General features: G+C 41.4%; 1 protein-coding gene across 4 annotated transcripts in view; it reads right to left on the bottom strand.

The window, feature by feature from the left end:
- Positions 1–20,037, bottom strand: part of sik3 (SIK family kinase 3) — a 41,839-nt gene that overhangs the window by 19,511 nt on the left and 2,291 nt on the right. For 2 of the 4 annotated variants that reach the window (XM_059330765.1, XM_059330767.1), the window contains exons 2-14: positions 9,202–9,318; positions 8,658–8,721; positions 7,639–7,800; positions 7,340–7,464; positions 7,077–7,200; positions 4,104–4,222; positions 3,744–3,854; positions 2,766–2,900; positions 1,786–1,866; positions 1,092–1,201; positions 601–757; positions 330–479; positions 165–238 (exon numbers count right to left, since the gene is read on the bottom strand). In XM_059330765.1, the coding sequence (XP_059186748.1) occupies positions 165–238; positions 330–479; positions 601–757; positions 1,092–1,201; positions 1,786–1,866; positions 2,766–2,900; positions 3,744–3,854; positions 4,104–4,222; positions 7,077–7,200; positions 7,340–7,464; positions 7,639–7,800; positions 8,658–8,721; positions 9,202–9,318 (1,529 nt within the window). The remainder of the gene's footprint in view (positions 1–164; positions 239–329; positions 480–600; positions 758–1,091; positions 1,202–1,785; positions 1,867–2,765; positions 2,901–3,743; positions 3,855–4,103; positions 4,223–7,076; positions 7,201–7,339; positions 7,465–7,638; positions 7,801–8,657; positions 8,722–9,201; positions 9,319–20,037) is intronic. The other 2 variants (XM_059330766.1, XM_059330768.1) reach the window with 1 other exon arrangement.

Raw genomic sequence — 20,037 nt, 5'->3', positions numbered from 1 at the left:
AACCTTCAGAAAACGACTAAATTTAGTAATTTCTATCAAGCTAGCCAAGTTCATATAGAACCCACCGACCAGTTGTCGCAGGTTACTGGCCCTCCAGAGTATTCAATTTAGACAGCACCTCTGTACAGTACACCCCTTCACCAAAAACCGTCTTCATGGGTTACCTCTGTACTGCCTCTTGATCTGGCTCTCCATCTGAACCCTCCTCATCCACCGGGGCTACCGCAGGGATAGGGTGCTAAGAAAGGCAAAGAGTTCACCAGTCAACACAGTTTATTTGAGGGAAAAATGCACAAATTGCACACACAGAGAAATCCAGAGATCCTCACCGGGCTGGCGACAAGTGGGGAGGGCCCCCGGGGCCTCTTGAGGAGCTGAGCGTGTAGTTGAATGTTGGCCCCACCGTCGGAAGCTCTTCGACCAAGAGGCCCCATGCCGTTGAGCAGCTGCAGGGTAGGCGGCTGCAGCAACGACTGCTCCTGGAGAACCAGCACACACAGAGAGTCAGATTGGTTCATACTCAGACTGATTTTTGCATAGTCTATGACTTCCAGAGTCCACAAAAAGAGGCACTGTCCAATCAAACCAAACTGTCTGTACCTTGTACTCCAGCTGCTGTGTGGGCTGCAAGCTCTGTGTGGGCATGAGAGTGTGCATTTGCCCAATAGTTGGCGCCAGTGGGGGGAAGGGGGGCTGGGGCACTGCACCACGAGGGAAACCTGGTGGCAGTTTCTGGAGGTCCTCCTGCATTTCCGTCCTGTGGATGGAGAAAGGACGACAGGAAAGACGAGTCAATGGCAAAGTTTATGTCCTAGAAACTAACTCATACCATATAATTAAAATTAATTTGGAACAGATTATTTAAATGCAAGCTAAAAAGAGCTAGAAAATACTTTTCATTGCTTTAAAAATGAAACAGTTTGTCTTTTGGGTAAACAAGGAATTGGAATTACTACCGAGCTCACTTTAGCTAGAGAGTTATCACTTGAAATTTCAGATCAGTCAGCTAGTAGTAATAGATTAGTTCAGAATACAGGCCTGAGTTTGGTACTGTAGCACAAAGAGAAACACTACAGAGAGTTGAGTTCTACCTTTGGTCTGGTACTCCCACAGTGTGACGCCTCATCGAAAGGTAGCGAGCCATGGCCTCGGGAGATGGTTCCTCCCCTTCATCACTGTCCAGTGCCATGCTGCCATCCGGCTAAACAACAAATACACACACATACACATATTTAGTCATTAGTAATGCTCGTTGGTAGTGTGTGTTGCATGCTTGTGTGCACGTGTGGCAATGTATAAAAAGATTATACACATTATAAACGTATTTCAAATCTAATGTACATGCTTCAAAGTTCAGGCCTTCTATTAAAATCTCTACTGCAATGCAGTAATCTGACGCATTCTTGTGTTTCACAGCATTTGTGAGTCAGCTTTGAGGCTGTGTGTGTTCTGCTTAAGTGTGTGTGCACGTATGTGTGACTATGTGTGTCTGATCATACCGTGTGCGATGGATTGCAGGCTACACTACCAGTAGTAAACTGTAGTAATGAACTGTGAACACTGGACAGCCAGTAATTAGAAACAACTCACCAAACATGGAGACTGGGTGTTGTTGTGTTGACTGTTGTATGCTATGAAGAAGTGGTGCATCTATTCCACAATTTTTTCCAGTCTAACTCTTAGAAACAGTTAGGGTTGTTTGAGATTTCAACTCCATGAACAAAAGTTGTGTCTTAGCTTGCCTCACAGGCTGATGTAACCGTTTGGACGGCATTGTCGACTCACCTCAACAATCTGGTTCTCTGGGTTGATGAGCTGGACATGGGGTACGGTCATGCTAACGGGATTACCCTGTGGATCCGTCTGCTGGGCACGTACACACACAAGCAAACACGCAGACAGGTCGTGTGAGGATTATACTAATTTTCCCGCAATCTCATTAGTGTAATGTCATTGGCAGATGTGGGTTAAAGCAATCAGGTCCACTCAGTGGACAGACGCAATGACTACTCTAAGTCAGTCTTATGAAACACCTTCAGCAAAACCACTTTTCTTCAGGATCTCAAGTCCAATCCCGACTGGAAGCGTTTTAGACGTTACAATCGTCTCATGGATCAAATAAGGATTCCATCCTATTAAATGTGTCAATCCACACTGAGGGCACATTTTTTTTTTTACACGTCAAGTCTAATTTTAGCAAATCGTTTTCTGCATAGACAGTTGTTCAAAATCACACAAATATCCTGCTGTATATGCATTTTAAACGTATAAATCACATCCACATTGATAGATTAACACTCCGTGTCTTTGTGTTGCTGTTTCACTGCATGCAGATTCCCCTCACTCACAACAGTGGGTGGGGATACAAACATCTCAACATGAAGCCGACATGTAAACTATTCAGTAAATCAGTAAATTTCTGCAGTCAGTCAGCCTGGTGAAAGCAGTTCAGCCATCCGTCCACACCGTAGTGAGTGTGGAAAAGCTCACAAACAGACCGGGAGCCTTGATTTATCTATTAACATGCAGTTAATAACATATTAACAAATATACAGTGGCATATTTGTGTGATTTATAACAGTCGTAATATCACGCTCAAGTTCAAGTCATAATAAACAGTTACTTTTAGGACAACATAGAAGCTGCTGATATAATGACATATCAACATATCAAGATTAGATTCATATACTTCAATATACAGGCAGATACACATAGGAATAATCACATAACCATAGGTTGTGTTAAGACAGTGGACAATGACTGACCTGTATGGCGTTAAGGGGATAGCTAATGGAGCGCGGTGTGGGCGGGGCAACACGAAGGGTCTTGTGTTTCTTGAGGCGGTCGGCCAGCAAACTGTAGATAGCACTGTAGTGATCGTATGCATCTGTTTGTAGGGACTAGAGAGGAAAAAGCAGCATTTATATAAATTGCTGAGATTAACAATATACAATATAACAAAAGGCAGCGGTGAGAATTTAAATACATCATGCGTTTTCCGGCTATCTAACTCAAAGGCAGGCAACGGGGGAATGACACATTCACAATTTGTACCATATCAAGGTAGCCAAAAAAAGAACTGCTGTTATTCATTAACAAATTCCGTCATCTGTTTAGTCAAAATATAATGTAAATTGCATGTAAAATGTTGCACATAGAGCAGTGTTGTTTACTGTGGTCACCATGGTAAATGCAGCTGCAAAGGGCAGATCTGCCTCGACATTGTAGAATTTAAAATGATCACCAGCCATAAAAATAAACAGTTGTTTTTCACTAGTTATGCAGCAACCTGAAATTCAAAATAATTATATTAAAGTGTTTGTAAGATAGAGAAGGAAAGAAAGTGGTGACTGAAAAAGGCTAATTTAACATCATTAGACTAGAAAAGTAACTAAGTATGGGGAAGTTTAATATCTGAGTTAAGATGTATCTAATAAAAAAAGAGAAGAGTGAAATGTGCACACAGAAATTGCACAAACTAAAACTGATATTTAGTAAAATATTATTTCAAAGCCTTTGTTTTTATCTTTTAGTTCCATTTCAGTATAACCTTCAAATCCCCATACACCCTTTCATCTGTCAAATTGTGATTTTTTTTTACTTAAGCACATGGCACTCTTAAGGTGTGCACATAAACTGGCATGACCACCATGCACGCACTCCAGCATTTGCCAACTTTGTCTCACAAAAAAAAGAGGGAAGACCCCGCATAAGTGCAAGTCGGCTGCGTATTTGTGTCCAACCTGAAGTGTGCGCTCTCGGTCCAGGCCCATCTCACACATGGCTATCAGCACCTGCTCGTTGATGAGCTCCGTCTCTCTCTCCGTCTTCACCTGCTCACACTCTGCTATCAACTGGAAGAGAGGAGAGAAGAGATGAGGGGGGTTCAAGTCATGTGTTCAACTTCCAACTATTTCTTGACAAGGAGCAATTGCTAGCCAACCATCAGCGATTGCAAAAAGTTATTCAAAGTTACTAGTTCTAAAAGATGTAGAACAAACAGTATAAGATGAAAACAATTAGCTGACACCAAAAATCAGGCAAAAATGAGTTGGTTTAAGGTAAATGATCATACAATGATCATACTTTCAGAGGGGTCTTACCCTGTCAAAGTCTGGGTCCGGATCTCCTAGTCTCATCCACTTGTTCTTACAGATCTGCTCCATGGTCAAACGTCTGCTGGGCTCCAGCACTAACATGTGTCTGATCAAGTACTCACAGTCTGCAATAGCACACAAACATACATGAAAATACTTATTTTTTCGTCTATGATTCTTTTGTTTTATGTTCAGATAGTCCATTTATTCGTTATTATCAATACTGATAGAAAACTGCATCTAGTCAGCTGTTCTTCTCATATTTCAAAAGGTGACTTAAAAAGACAATACACTAAAATCTTTAATCAAAGACTCCCCCCTTGCAGGCATTAATTGTGCCTTTTAAATGATGCTTCAGGGCAGAAATGAATATCTCAACATCCACAGAAAAACCGAAATGTTTACTCAATATGTTATACCATGTGGTTTCAATAAACATTTTGATATTTCTTTCCCATGTGAAAACTCACAATTGGAAATAAATGTAAGCCACTGTTACAGATACCCTGTGGATTTTTTGACCACTAGGGGTGCTATGTAGAAATGTTTGAGAGGGATCAGAGGGATTTAGAGACTCTGGAGGTGAGGTATGGTTTTCGCCGTCACTAATTGTGCACAACGTCAGCAGCTGAAAGCAGCATGCACAGAGTCTCCGCTTATATAAACATAGTGATTGTGAATTCATGGCATTGCTAACTGTGCACAAAGTGTCTGGTGCTTGTTGTAAACAAACAGAGATCGCTAAGTGAACACCTCCTGCAGCAGCAGCACATACACACTGTACTGCTACAGAGCTAACTGTAGCTAACTGCTGCTAATGGCGGCCCTCCTTAACAAGCCGGCCTCCGGCTCGTTTGCGCCTCGTTAAGAAGAGTAAGAAGAGTAAGAAGAAGTCGCTGGATTTGTCTCCAGTCGCTTTCTTGAAAAATAGTCGTAAGGGGGTCTGAAAAGTCGCCAAATTTAACAACAAAGCAGGCAGGTTGGGAACACTGCTTTGCCGGCTTTTACAAATGGCGTGTGTTGTTGTCGTGTAGAGTACTGAGTCACATCCCGCTTAGCGGGGGGAGCTGCATATCTGGAAAACTGACATTCTTGTTAACGAGATGAAAATACAGAATCCTTTCAAAATAAAACAATACGCAGTTCATGCAGCCTAAAACAACTTCACATCAACATTACGTCTTGGCACCAGATCATCAATCAATCAATCAATCAATCAATCAATCAATCAAAGGGTCTCAGAGGGTCGGAGACATGGACGACAAGAGTCGGATTGTTGAAGTGGAACAGCATCAATCATTTATGACATACAGTGGCGGACTCAAACTGTTAGAAGGGCAGGGGCGAAAAAATAAAAAGGGACCATTCTGCACAACATGGGGCCCCACAAGCACACCAAAAGCTCTGATGCATCATGTATGATGAAATATAAGCATTAAGTTTAAGTATAAGCTTAAGTTAAAAGGAGATCGAGATCATAGCCATTAATGATATGGTACTGACAATTAAAAGTATCGAACCAAACCATCTAGGGGGGTCCGGGGGCATGCCCCCTCGGGAGAAAATTTGTACATTTTTAAGTAAAATGCATCTATTTTGTGCACTTTGAGAGCTAAATGAGAGCAAACATCTAGAGGGCACCAAATAATTTTTTGCACGTGTAAAGGGCAGCCAATAATGCACTTCCTCTTGTTTTCACCACTCTAGAGGCACTTTAGCACGCTTTTTCAACCATGGAGGCATGAAGGGGGGCGGCACTGAGTCCGCCACTGATGACATAACATATTCTTTCTATAAGGATAGGTCAGATCAACAGATCTTCCACGTCTGAGAAGCAAAGTAAGCTGTTTGTTGTTGTTGTTGTTGTTTACCTTATACGCAATTTATCACGGGATCTCGCGGTCTCCCGTATGGTCAGGATTATCGCGTGTTCTCGTTATCTCGCGTGTATACGGCTGGCTCGCTACGCTGCCGTTCCCCGCCCGGTGGGAACTGACGCCGGGCAGAGGACAGAGCAAACCCGCGGCGGAGCCGTTCCGCGCCCGGTGGAAATGTGGGAGAGCGCACGCACGGACCGTATAGCCGTGTTTCGACTACCACCGGGAAAGTCTCATGCCACACCCTCTCAAATGTCCGCTCACTCTGCGTGTCTCCACAGCAAGTTAGCCCCCAGAGCGATTTAGATACTCTGGAGGTGACGTATGGTTTTCGCCGTCGCGAACTGTGCACAGCAAATGATCATAAACAAAGTAGCATGGCTAATTATTATGCACAGTGTCTCCGCTGATCATAAACATAGTGATCGTGAATTAACGGTACGCGCTAACTGCGCACAGAGTGTCCGGTGCTTGTTGTAAACAAACAGATCACTGTTTCTCCTGCAGCAGCAGCAGCAGCATATACACACTGTACTGCTACAGAGCTAACTGCCGCTAACGGTGGCTCTTCTTAACGAGCCGGCCTCCGGTCGTTAAAAAGAGAGTAAGAAGGAGTCGCTGGATTTGTCTCCAGTCACTTTCTTGAGAAATAGTAATGACGTGGGTCTAAAGCACGCTCGCCGATGAGCCGCCTTCTTCTTCTCCGGCAGGCTATACGCTATCCACCGTAATGCCGCCCTCCCCGGTCTTACCCAGATCTAACTAAGGGTTTTTGGTGGCTTTTTGTTTTTTTAAACATGATAAAAAAAATAAAATAAAATAAAAAAAAAAAAAAAAAAAATCCCAAGCCGGATTTCCGGCACCGGAGGTCTTCAAGCCCTGGATCTATCCAATTATTAACCAGGCTGTTCAGGGGAGAAAAAAGACCCTGCTCTTCAACAGGGACTAAAAAAGTCCTGACAAAAGCCGGATCCAGACTGCTCGTATTGAAATTAGGGGCGTTTCGGCAACTAAGACCCGCCTCATTGCGGGTATTGTCCAGCTATTTCCGGTAGTGGAAACAGCCCTAAAGGGAAAGAGTAAGAGCCGACTGGAGTCCTACCTGTGGACATGAAGAAGGGGATGCGGAACTTGCCACTCAGGACACGTGCCCGCAAATTTTGTAGAGTGCTGCCGTCAAAAGGCAGAGCGCCACACACCAACACATATAACACCACACCTAAGCTCTATAGAGAGAAAAGACAGCAGAAAACAAACCATGAGTACTTCATTTTTAATCACTTTTTTTTGTTTTTGTCTTCAAGCCAATTAGTTACACCCTGTGCTGCAGCCCAAAGAGGCCTACATACCTACAAGTCTACTCACCCATATATCTACTTTGGGTCCGTCATACTCCTTGCCCTCAAAGAGTTCTGGTGCGGCATAGGGAGGGCTGCCACACCATGTCTTCAACAGCTGGCCTCGAGAAAACAGGTTACTGAAGCCAAAATCTGACGGGGGAGAGAGGTGAGCTTTATTCAATCTTATCACTTCACTAAATTCAATCAACCCAAGAAAATGCTCCAAAAGCACATGTTGACACTTGCCTACGCCCACTCACCAAGACAGCCCAAAACCACTAAATTAAGTTTCCCACCCATACATTCTTAGGTGCAAACACACACCTGCGATTTTGATGTTGAGGTTGTGGTCCAGCAGCAGATTCTCAGCCTTCAGGTCTCTGTGGACGATGTTGCGGCAGTGACAGAAATGGACCGCTGCCACAATCTGTTTGAACTTCTTCCTGGCGTCCTTTTCCGCCATACGCCCATGAGCCACCAGGTGGTCTGCACACAGATACAATGGACAGCTTAGAGATTTACTGTATTCAGTTGTATTTATAATTTGCAAGTAAGGAGTATGAATCTTTTTTGATTTGGCCTGATAAACAACATTATACCATCAATGAGACATTTAGACATTTTTTTATTCCTTTAGAAAGCAGAGAAATGGGACATAGGATAGTGAACATGACTAAGTTTCAGAAACACACTAAAGATCGGTGGCTCAAAAGAAAAAAGCAAGTTAGTGGCAAAACAAGAAATTAAGCTGTGTTTAGAAAAACTTAAAGAAAAAGTGCAAACAAAAACCAATCATGGACAAAAATGTAAAAATTGTAAATGCAGAGGGTAAATAACTTTTTTAGATTTGGACCTACAAAGATAAACCAATTAGTTGTCAACTATAACATGAATGACCATTTTGATAATTAGTTGAATTAGTTATTATTATTCAGTTTGAGTAATTTTTTAAGAAAAAAAAAAGGCAAAATGCCAGCTTCTGAAATGTGGATATTTCCGTTTCGGGCTTTGGGAATACCGATTACAGAGTTTTCACAATTTACTGACATTTATAGGGACCAAACAGCCAAGTGATCAATCGAGAAATTGACTGAAGTAACTGAAAGTTAATCAAAAATGACAATAATGATTATTTGCAGCACTGATAAGAAATGTATTTCACAAAAATGGCCCACATTTTGATGACTACCACACTGTTTAAAATTTTCAAGAATGTTGTACAGAAACTGTACTGTACACATTGACACATTTAAGAAAACGGAAAATTCATACTGTGAAGCCAAGGGAGAGGCGATGATGAAGACAATCTACATCAAAGCAACAGTGGAAGGGAACTCGCTTACCAAATATCTCTCCTCCGCTAGCGTACTCTGTGACCAGATAGATCATCCTCTCGGTCTCCATCACCTAAAGACAGAAAGAAATTCTAAGAAACCAGGACCTACAGACCCATCTAGTGATGGGTGGGTCATTCATTGCACAACAGAATGAGTAAGCAGTGTTTGGCATACACGCAGGGAGATTTAAATAGAACAAATCTGACATTTTCTCAGCATAGTGTTCGATGTTTTTATGTGTGAGGATTTCAACATTACATGTTTGGGTAAATTGATTAGATTATGTTTTAACTTCGGGGGCTGATGTTATAAAGGTTTGTTTGTGAGCAGTTGGTTTGGTGTTAAATTCCCGGGAAATTCAGCAGGAAAAGTTCCTCTCTCACCAATCACCATAGACATTTTCCTACGCAGAAGACTGTCGTTGTACTGGGCAGCCCCCCAGATATATAACCATAATCATATGTGTCCTTTTCCTATTGGTCCATGGATCTCAGGTGTAAGATGTGAGCAGAGCGGGCTGTCGGCTCTGTGGGTGAGTGCGAATGTGTACCTGGTAGAGGCGGATGATGTGGGGGTGCTTCAGTAACTTCATGATTTGCACCTCTCTGAAGATCTTTTTCAGGTTCTCATCGTCCAGCTGGGTCTTATCCACTATTTTTATAGCCACCTGGAGACGGAGAAACAAGAAAGAGATAGAGGAAGAGCGAAGGATGAATGATGAGAGAGGGCGAAGTGGTGAAGACAGAGGGCGAGATTAAAGGGAGGGAACAGTGAGGGAAGGAGTAAATATGGAAGACAGAGACAGAAAAGAGTCGGATAGGATAAGGAGACAAAACAAAGAATTTATGTTAACGGTGCACTTTGTTTACCAGCTCGAGTGTTCGAAATACAGACAATACAGTCATAATAAATGTTATTTATCTGAAACGTAAATTATAGGCAACAATTTCAGTGCCCCTTGCAATATTGCTATAATGACACAATAATCATGGAAGGGTAAAGTGTTAAGAAAATAATCATCAAAAGAGCTAAGGGGAGGGTATGAGTCAGACAGACTCAATTTGACATGACATGGCTAGTCCATTAACAAACCAAAAAACAATCACAAATTATTATCTGCCACCAGGCGAATTAAAAACAAGATGCCAGGAGGAGATACTGACACTTATTAAGATGATGAAACTGTGTGTTGTCACAGTGCTTTCTCCCTGGAATCCAGCTTGTTTGGGTAACCTGACCTGAGCTGTGACCTTCGACTGCGAGCACGACTCTTGCGTAACAGCTGAGCTCTCGACAATAGCTCCAGCAGTGTGGACGGTGATGGTGTGTGACAGGAGGTTTGCGCTGCCACTTAGAAATGGATAGATGACTTTAATGACTTCATCAAGCGGAGATAATGGGGCTGCCCCAAAACGCATCTCCATCCAAAAATAGATGAGCGATACAGTCCGAGGGTGTGTGAAAAAATGAGAAGCATGTGAGACACACACACACACACACACACACACACACACACACACACACACACACACACACACACACACACACACACACACACACACACACACACACACACACACACACACACACACACACACACACACACACACACACAATTACGCACACACACACACACAAATTCTGTTGTGTGCCATCCTGAGCTCTCCCTTTCCTGATAGCAGACCATCTGAAGCCTGACAAGGGTGACTTCCTGTAGCAGACAGGAAAAGGAAGTGAGGGAAAGAGCAAAGAGGGGGCTCCTAGGAGAGCACAGAACCACATCTGACAGTGGCATTAATCCAGATCAGTGTGTGTAGCTCTCCATCAAGGGCACTGCACTGTTCTGGAAAACATTTACTGGAAGTCTTCCCTCCATGTTCCTATTTACAAAGACTGTGTTTACCAAAGAATTTTACGAAACTTGGTGGAAGTGTGTAGCATGGGCCAAAGAATAAACTATGTTTCACTTTCCTTAACATTGCGAGATAGGGCATTTGTGCAGAGTTCCTGGCTGTGAAAATTCACGTGAACGCCCCTCTAATTAATCATATTTCATGACTAATCTGATCCATTTTCTCTGAGTAACAAATACAACACGTCTCTTTGTAGCTTCCATATTGTTTCTACAATACGACTTAAACTTGATAGGGCTGCACAATTATGGCCAAAATGATAATCACGATTATTTTGATCAATATTGTAATCACGATCTTTAATCATGATTATTCATGATGTTAGGGAAAACATTTGTATTTTTATTGCACTACTTTGAAACAAGACTGGGCAAAACCGCTGCGCAGCCGTTCCGCGCCCAGTGGTAATCCCCAGTTCTTAACGAGCCGCCAGCCCCCGCCTCCAACAACACCAGAAAAAGTTGCTGGATTTGTTACCAGTCGCTTTTTTGAAAAATAGTCGCTAAGGGGGTCTGAAAAGTCGCTAAATATAGCAACAAAGTTGTTAAGTTGGCAACACTGCTTTGCCGGCTTTTACAAATGGCGTCGAGCAGGCGTAGAGTACTTGGACGAACAATTTCCCATCCATCCAAGGAGCTTGTGAATGCACCACTGGCCTTTTCGGAGGTCTGCACCGTACTGCACTGTACCATTCAAAATTTCAAAATATAGCACTACTGCATCCTGTAGGTTTCTTTATAAAAGAAAGGGTGGGGCAGTGTCACTCAGTCTCAATAAATGATGTACTGTTCATCATCACCGCTGTGGTTCAATCGTAGGCAAGAAGCTGCAAAGTATCGATTAGCTATACAAGCACCATTTATCATAGGAAAAAGCAACAACAGATTATGATTTATTATAATATTTCTTGTTTTCTGTCTGATGTCCTCTGCCTTTCCTTATGAAGAGAAATCTTTACTTATTGCTATAGTAAAGCTAACTGTAGCATTAGCTGCTGTTAGCTCATTGTCCTCTGCTGTCAGGACTGCTTGTAGCACAGAAGCTAGAAACCACGAGCACAAGAGCTTTAGGCTGCTAAGAGGAGGAGGAGGTTCTTTTCAGGCCTGGGGTGGGGGAGACGGTTCCAAGGTCGTGCCTGAGCCAGAGGATGAGTTGGCAACTAAAGTGGGTTCAGCGGCCTCTACGAAGAGGACCTTGTCGGAGCAAGGTAAGAAGAGAAAAGGAGAGAGTGACAGAGCAAAAGGGCACCGGACAAGAGTTACTCTCAGACTGGCTTTTAGTGAATGAAAGGAATGAAAGGCTGCTGACAGATTACTTGCTGTTGGACTAGGCCAACATTAGCTGCTGATGTTGACTAGTTTTTGATCACAATTAATGTAATAATAAGACTCAAATGGCCGTTATAATGCTTTATAACCAATGCTCCAGTTATGTTGTACTCTACATCAGCAGTCATTGAATGCCTCTTGTTGTATAATTGTGTCTTCTGTACTGGCAAAGTGCTGCTGAAATCTAGAAGTCCACAAGTCAAATGAAGAGACCGAATATCAGCAAAACATAGAGATAATGATAAATCAAGTGTTATTTAGACAACTCTTGCAATCTATGTGTATAAGTTTGCATCAGTTTGGAATGTGTGTTTATGTGGTATTTTAAGCTCCGGGAATCTATTCTTGGTATTGGCAGTCATCCAGTTTTGTTGATGAAATCGCTCCCCTCTGCATCTTCTGGAGGGTAACAACAGGACATCTGGATCACACACACGTTTCAACATGCATTTCAACCTCTACCCATACACATTATGCTCATTTTGCAGACAATGGGTCCTTCTAAAAATTGTGAGACTGGGCAACGACTACAATTATACAGAGGCTTGGTGTGTGTCTCAATATAAAACCTTGTCGCAAGAGATTTTTCAATGGCAAGATAAACATAACGGGGCTGTTAGCAGTCACTGTGGAGTTGCTAATGTTTCAGGTTTTACATTTTTGCCACTCAATTCCTGCTTCTCCTATCAGAGAGATTTAGACAGTCACCCTCTTAAGAACTGACACTTTTTCATGCTAACAAGCATAGACCTAGCTTGACAAGTGGTGATGCTAAGTGGTAAGCTGTACTCTGCCAACAATCATTTGACCAGTGTTTATCTCAAAGGTTTGGTTTCAGCTTTAGCCCCCGCCATGATACAATAAATATGTTGCACTCTGAGCTTGTACATTAGTAGCCTCAGGGTGTTCAGTTTGCTTTTCTCTAGCTTCCATGACTGTAATTTTCCATCATAAGATCTGGGTGTACACTGCTGAGAGGCTGCAATGAGATGGAGTGTCACATAGCCCCTCCGATCACAAGACAGTGACCTCAACACAGCTCCATCCCAGAGCAGCTGGTGCCCGGCGAAGGAGTCTGAACCATTTACTGTACATTACACAACTTGCAGACTGATACTAGCTTCACACCAGCTGATGGCAAAAAAACAAGAGTTAAATATCCATCTTAAACTCAATCAAGAGGCGAACGATAATTCACTTATCTTTCCTTTCAGGTCTGCATATTTGCTGCTGGTGTCGCCACAGACCACAGTTGACAAAAACACAGTTCATTCTCTTCCTCTCAAAAAGGTTGAGATGTGCAGTGGAGATACCACTTAAAGTGTGTCTTTAATGATATCAGAGCCCAGTTGTTAAAAACAATTTAAAAAAACAATTTGCTTTTGGTGTTGCCACCTGTATTTCCTTATATGTTTTGCCTTTTCAGTTTCCCTATTGTTGATTTAACCTTTTCCATTTAGGTAATCATCAACTTATGAAAACGTAGTGCTGTTTCTAGTCAGGTAACTCCAGCTGTGTAATTGGCAGCTTAGCAGCAGATTTATTATCAGAAATCCGCAACTGATTTGGACAGAGGACCATTTGCCTCCATTGCACTCAACTAAAAAAAAAACTTGCTCTTTTGTTTCTGACATTACAACATTCTGATTCATTCCTGCTGACTGATCAATATTTGTCATTTGCTGAGCTGAATCAAGCAGATCCTCGTCTTATAATCAAGATAGCTACTAGATGACACTTTGGTTGCTGCGTCATGCAACACCTCTGCATATTTTTTCTTAATTATTTTTATCCATATTTCAGATAAAATTCTAATAGGCCTAATCACTTCTGGCAATAGAGGCAGCCCTCTTTATGTCAGGCAGTACACTTACACACCACTATGCAAGACATAAAATCCATGGACATTGTAGTACTTGGCCTACAGTTCCAAATGCCACCAATGTCCAGCTCTCCTATCACAATATTTTAAATTGGATGGATTATGGTGGTTTCAGGTGATTGCCAGCTTTAACACAAGTCTACTAGAACAATGCACCTCCCACGTAAAAGCTAGAATTATACACAAGCTAATGTCACAGCAACACCTTGGGGAAAATGTCCTTTTGTATAAACATATACTTTGAGGCAATAAACTCTACACAAACATATACCTGCATTCTTGAATGAATTAGATATAAACAACAAAGCAACGTAGATGCATTTCATGCTAAATGGGAACCCCTCTACGCCTCTCTTAGCACCAGTAAATCCACTGCCCTACTAACTCCTTAAGGTTGACCTGCTCTTACCTTTCCCTGTGAACCTAAACCAATCTCATATTAGGACCACAGATATCTGACACACACTTCATCTCTTTCCTTCATTTTTTAATTTAGTGGCCTGTTTTTGTGTGTACTTTTTTTTATTCTTTAGGTCTCTACGACCCACTTTGAAAACATTTATGTATGACTCAATTATAATGAGGCTTAGCCTAAACAGAGAATTGGGTCTATGGTGTAATGTCTACAGTGGGATGCTGGGGTAAGTGGATGTTATCGGCTCATTTGTGTTCTCTCTCACTCACTCACTCACTCACACACACACATAGATTGTGTGGTGATATAATGTATGAGGTTAACCTTCAGCAGGTGACAGATTACAACACCCGCAAGCGGTGTAATGCTCAGGCTTAACCCATATCAGCATTGAGTTGGTAGTTCAACTTACACATGTACACGTAATTGTAAACACATACACACGCCCCTGTTCAGGTTGAATATATGGCATCATGGCCAAGGTGTAAACATAGTCTTTACAATCGCTAACTAGATGCTGCTTGATATGAAGTTAAAAGTGTGACTTGTATGTGTTTGTCTAAATGCAAAAGACATCACACAGCGTCATACAAACAAGACAAGGCCATAGCAGGTCAGCACTATGACTGTATTATGCGCGTGCACATGCAGAGATGAAAGCTTACAGGCAGTATGAGTCAGCACAATGCCTTTCAGAGATGTTGTGTGTGTTGTGCACTTGTAAGAGTTTATGTGTGGAAATGACTCAGTTGAGTGTGTCAGGCTGGGGACACACTACAGTGTGGAAAAGCCTGGACATCACACAATAATCTGCCATTTGCAGGGGTTTTTTCTTCTTGCATAGCAGAGCCCACACTTCATGGAGAGTAACTGAGCATAACCAGTGTTTGGCAACTACTTGTATTAGTGCCATCAGGACAAGCAGAATGTAATTAGCATGTACTCTACAAAGCAACCAAACAAATTCAATATGGCATTGTAGAGAAAGAACGTCTTTTTAAAAAATCTATTTCACTGGACAGAAGAAGGAAATAGAATTATAAAACCCAGTTCACATTCCCATCTTGACAGTGATTGCCGATTGGTGCTTATAAAGAAGAATCCAGCAGATCCAGTTTGGAATTGACTTTACAATGAGAGCAACGTGTCTCTATAAGGACATAAATAAGGATACTCAAAATATTTATCTTCTGAAATTCTGACCACCTAAATTGGAATTGAGGAAGGCTTAACATTTTATAAGGCTACCAGTTAAATATAAAACTGAGCATTCTTGTTTACACTTCCTCTACTGCTTTACTTGAGCAAAATGCCCTCTGCAACTAATGAGGAGGATACAGTTCATTAGGTCTTTCACGATCATAACATACCATCCCTACTTGCATACTAGAGTCACGCCGCAGCAGGGCTGCAAAAATGTGTTGATTAATCAATTTGATTGGTAATAACAATATTAATAGGCATTTATTTATATAATCCATTAATAGGCATTATTCATGAAGAAATGTCACACATTCCTGGTTAGATGTCCAACATTAAATAAATGACATAATAAATATCCCTTGGTTTTAAATTCAAGATTAGACATATTTAAAGATGCCCATTTGGGTTCTAGAAACTTTTAACAGGAGCTTTAAGCAACTTTTTAATATGTCCTAGACTTGACACTGGAGAAAAAAAAATCAGTAGATTAATCAGTAATCTCCCTAAATTGGGTTTATAGCCCCATAATAGCTATCTCTTAAATACCTACTGTGATTGGATGTGACTAGTTACTCTGCTTGAATTAGCTGGATTACCTAAAAACAAACAGATTATTTAATTCATTGAAGACTTTCAATTGATTTTTTTTTTTAGAAAATATGCTTGACCACAACATATAATGTTATCAGGACACAAAGTTCTATAAACTTTAATAGAGCACTTGGTCCATACAGCCCACTCTTAGTGCACAGATCAGCATAAACACTCTGAAAGACATGTATTGGAAGCAGCAACATCAACCAAGCAAGACCTTAGCTCTCGACTATCACAGCTGTGGCTTCTGGCTAGAAGAGTTGGCACACGCAAAGCTACAACCTACTTCAGGGAGCAATCAATTCAATGGCAAACAGAACCAATGACCCAGCCAGTCTGAAACATTGACGTGGGAAACCCAAACACAACTACCAGTATATAAATCCAGCTTACAACTTTCTAATCAAAAAATTATGTCTGTCTTCATGACATGACAATGGGCTCAGCCAATGACAAGTCACTTCCATTCAGAACTGGTGGTTGGGGGCTAGGGCTTCCATCATCACTATGGAAACCAGTAAGGCTGGGAGCGACCTTTCTCCAACTGGGAGCCTTGGCAACGCACAGTCGCCTCTGACGACAAGCAGCACTGTGGATGATGATGGTACAGAGCTGTGATTTTTAAGTGCCACAGTGTGTGCTGCCATGTACTGTTAGTACCATGGTTACTGCGGGCATTAGTCTGGGGCAGCAACATAGGTGCTGATATGGCTCACATGGAATAGGATTATACTGATGAAGCAAACACTGTCCTCTCTCACGTCATGTAACAGAGACACACACAGTCTGGGCTGTGTTCTTCCCTTTTGAAGCCGGCTGCCTGCGGATTCACACCACTAAGAATGCAGCAGGAGATGACTACAGGGCAGGAAGATAAGTCAAGCAGAAACACAGCCTTTGTCACATTATTCACCCAAATGAAATCACATTTGAGTGTGCATATGTGCATCTTTGAGAAACAGAGAAGGGATGCTGTATGTTAGAGAGCCGTGCATGAGTGTGTATGTGAGTGTAACAGAGAGAGTGAGTGAAATTGTTACACAGAACATTAGGCTTGTTACCTAACGCTTGCCTTCCTGCCTGCCCTCTTCCTCCTGCTCATCCTTCTCTAGCCTAAAAAACACTCGAGAGGAGAGGGGAGAAGACAGGAAAAAGGGGAAAGAAGAGCGGCTTCCCCAAGAGCAGACAGGTCAAGACACGCCACACAGTGCCATCTTTTACCAATCTCGCTCACCTTGCTGTAGGCACAACAAAACAGAGTGTGTCTTTACTTGATCCTTAGTCTGGTCACACAAGGACACTGACCATACCCCCTTTGTCAAGCTATGACACACAAGTATGCACACACACAAACATGCATTGGCAGTCCGTGCGCTTATCAAACATGGCAGACACTCACAAGGAAAAGATTATATTAAATATCAACTGAAATATAGTACCTTGCAGACATACAGGTACATTCATGTAGCATTTTGGCCTTTTCGTACAGACAAAACTGTGTTTTAAGTCACTGAAAATGGGGCTTTTGTAAAACTCCCTCCATGGTGAAGAATTTTAGAATCTCAGTTTTCTGCGTTGACATGTAGACTGGGGGGGGAAAAAAAGAGTTTTTGGCTTGTAACATTGGAGTGTGTCTCCTTTGTGAGGCATCACAAACAAGGTGACATTTTGTGCAATGGCGGACATGGCCAAAATAGTGCTGGCTCTAACCTTGCCAACAACACATGTTTACACATAAATCTGCAACATTTTAATTGTGTTTTTGCATTTAAATTCAAGATTTTTTTAGAACTAAGGAGGGAAAGGCTCAATTAAAAAAACCTGGGTAGGTGTGAACAGACTTAGTCACTCACATGGCTGACAGAACATTAAAATTATGAAAGGTATTTAATGAATGTAAACTATTATGACACAAGCACTAAATTTTCTGGTTACTGCTTAATAAAGACTAAGATTAGAGTGTTTTTGTTGTTTCATACTATTATGAAATGAATACACTGGGGTTTTTTTTTTAGCTTTTAATCAGATTAAACAGGAAAGCTTAAGATAGAAATTCAGTTTCTTGTGATTTGTGATCAGCAATTATCATTTTTACAATTTCAACAAATACATGTATAATTCTTTATCAGTAGGTGAGTACGTGCTCCAAAGGGGAATCACTGTGACCTGTCCTCGTGCCATTATCATTAATACTTGCACTGAGCGTTTACCCAGTGAGGACCAAATAGGTTAAAAATGTAGGCACTACAATCTTGCTGAAACATATAATTGACTTAAATCAATTAATTCGAAGATTAATCTGATTCAATGTCTGATGTGGCCTAGAAAGGATGTGTAAATATGCCATTTGTTATGGAATGTGACCAGGATGTGAAATATCATCTCGGGTAGAGCGCACTGAATCACAAGGCGACTATTAGGCCTGATTAATAGCCTATCAATTTGTGCTGTGGGGTTCTCAGTTCCATAACCTCGGTCAACAGGAAAATAATTCTTTCAACAACTTAGCTATCTTTGTACGATACCCAAGAAGCAACACGTAGATACAGGGAACATCTATTTACCAGGCTCTATACAGATCCTACACATTTCAACATATTTCAAATAATTTGAAAGGATTCAAGGACATATAACCACAAAACCCAGTAGACATTATGGAGTGGTAGACATACAATGCTGGCTTTGATGTTGCTTCAGAGATTGGACACAAGCTTGGAATTCAAACTGCAACATTTTGTAATCTAAATAGTGTTGAAAAATTAGTCGACCAGCATGAAATGTATCACAATTAAACCTATTAACAATGATTGTGTTTTATTAAACAAAATGTTTGTGCTCCTCGTTAGAGCTTCTATAATGTGAAAATAATCATTTTGTGTCGTGTGAGATGGCATTATTATTAATTATTTCATGTTTATACCTGCCATTATAGAGTTTAGGTGAAGCACTGTGCCTAATGTAAAAACAATGTGTCAACTAGTTTCAAATTTCATCTGCTGTCATTTTTCACACTGCTTGGCGAGAACTATAACGACAGCTATTCCTGTAAGTTGTCTACTACCTCATTTTTGTAAAAATTTGAAATGAAAATCAGACAGAAAAAAGGCTGGTAATGCTGCTGCAAAATTGAATATATATCAAAAGCAATGATGGTTTGGTCATAGTCTACTGAGTCTCCAAACTCGTACAGCTGTATTAGGGCTAACCCTCTTACAAGTGTTTATGAGTATTACCCACAGCTAACAGAGAACTTGTCCTTTGTTGAAGGGTCATGACTAGCAATAAAGTTTATAGCGAGAGCAAACATTGAAATCAACAGTTATCAAGACAATAAAGTGTGGCCCAACTGCCTCAAGCATAGCATTTGTGTGAGTGTATCAAAACTCTTGTTTTGACTTTAACTTGTCTAGCTGGCCTTTGTTGAGAGAAGATGAACTTTCACTATTACAACATCAAGGTGCACCACAATAGCAATCTGCCATTTCTGCTGTGCAACTGCCTCTGTGTTTGTGAGCACATACAGCAGTAGCCTCCGTTCCACAAGAATTTGCAAAATACATGGTTGAAATGTAAATGTCTATTGGGGAAATAAAAGTTTAAACAAATTGCCTGTTGAATGTTTCAGGTTTAACAAAACAACAGATCGCAAATAAGGCATTGAAAGAGGCCATCCCTTTCCCTGAGCTACCAAGTATAAATAACCAGGTCTGCTTGTGTGTGACTGCACTGCAGGGTATCATCCAGCTCCATCTAACAACTGAGAGAGTTGTTAGGCTATTTTTGACTAGTCAGCATTTATCATTGGATCGTTATAAAACCTAGGCCATAATACAAGGCTCCAAAACGCATTTCATCTGATGACTGATCATCATATCCATATTCATGATTTCCACAGGCATGTAAAACTACACTCCTATTCTTCTGATATTCATGAGCAACTCGGGGGTGCTGAAACCCCCGTGCTGGTTGGTGAAAACCATGAGCTGACTGGTCCGTCTGCGACCACTGTCAACAGACAACAAACAAGGCCTCTCTTTCATGCTGTCAGTCC

The sequence above is a fragment of the Centropristis striata genome, chromosome 4, assembly GCF_030273125.1.
Source record: "Centropristis striata isolate RG_2023a ecotype Rhode Island chromosome 4, C.striata_1.0, whole genome shotgun sequence".
Classification (NCBI taxonomy): Eukaryota; Metazoa; Chordata; class Actinopteri; order Perciformes; family Serranidae; genus Centropristis; species Centropristis striata.
The sequence above is the reverse complement of the archived record's forward strand: the minus strand, read 5'-3'. Positions and strand labels throughout refer to the sequence as shown.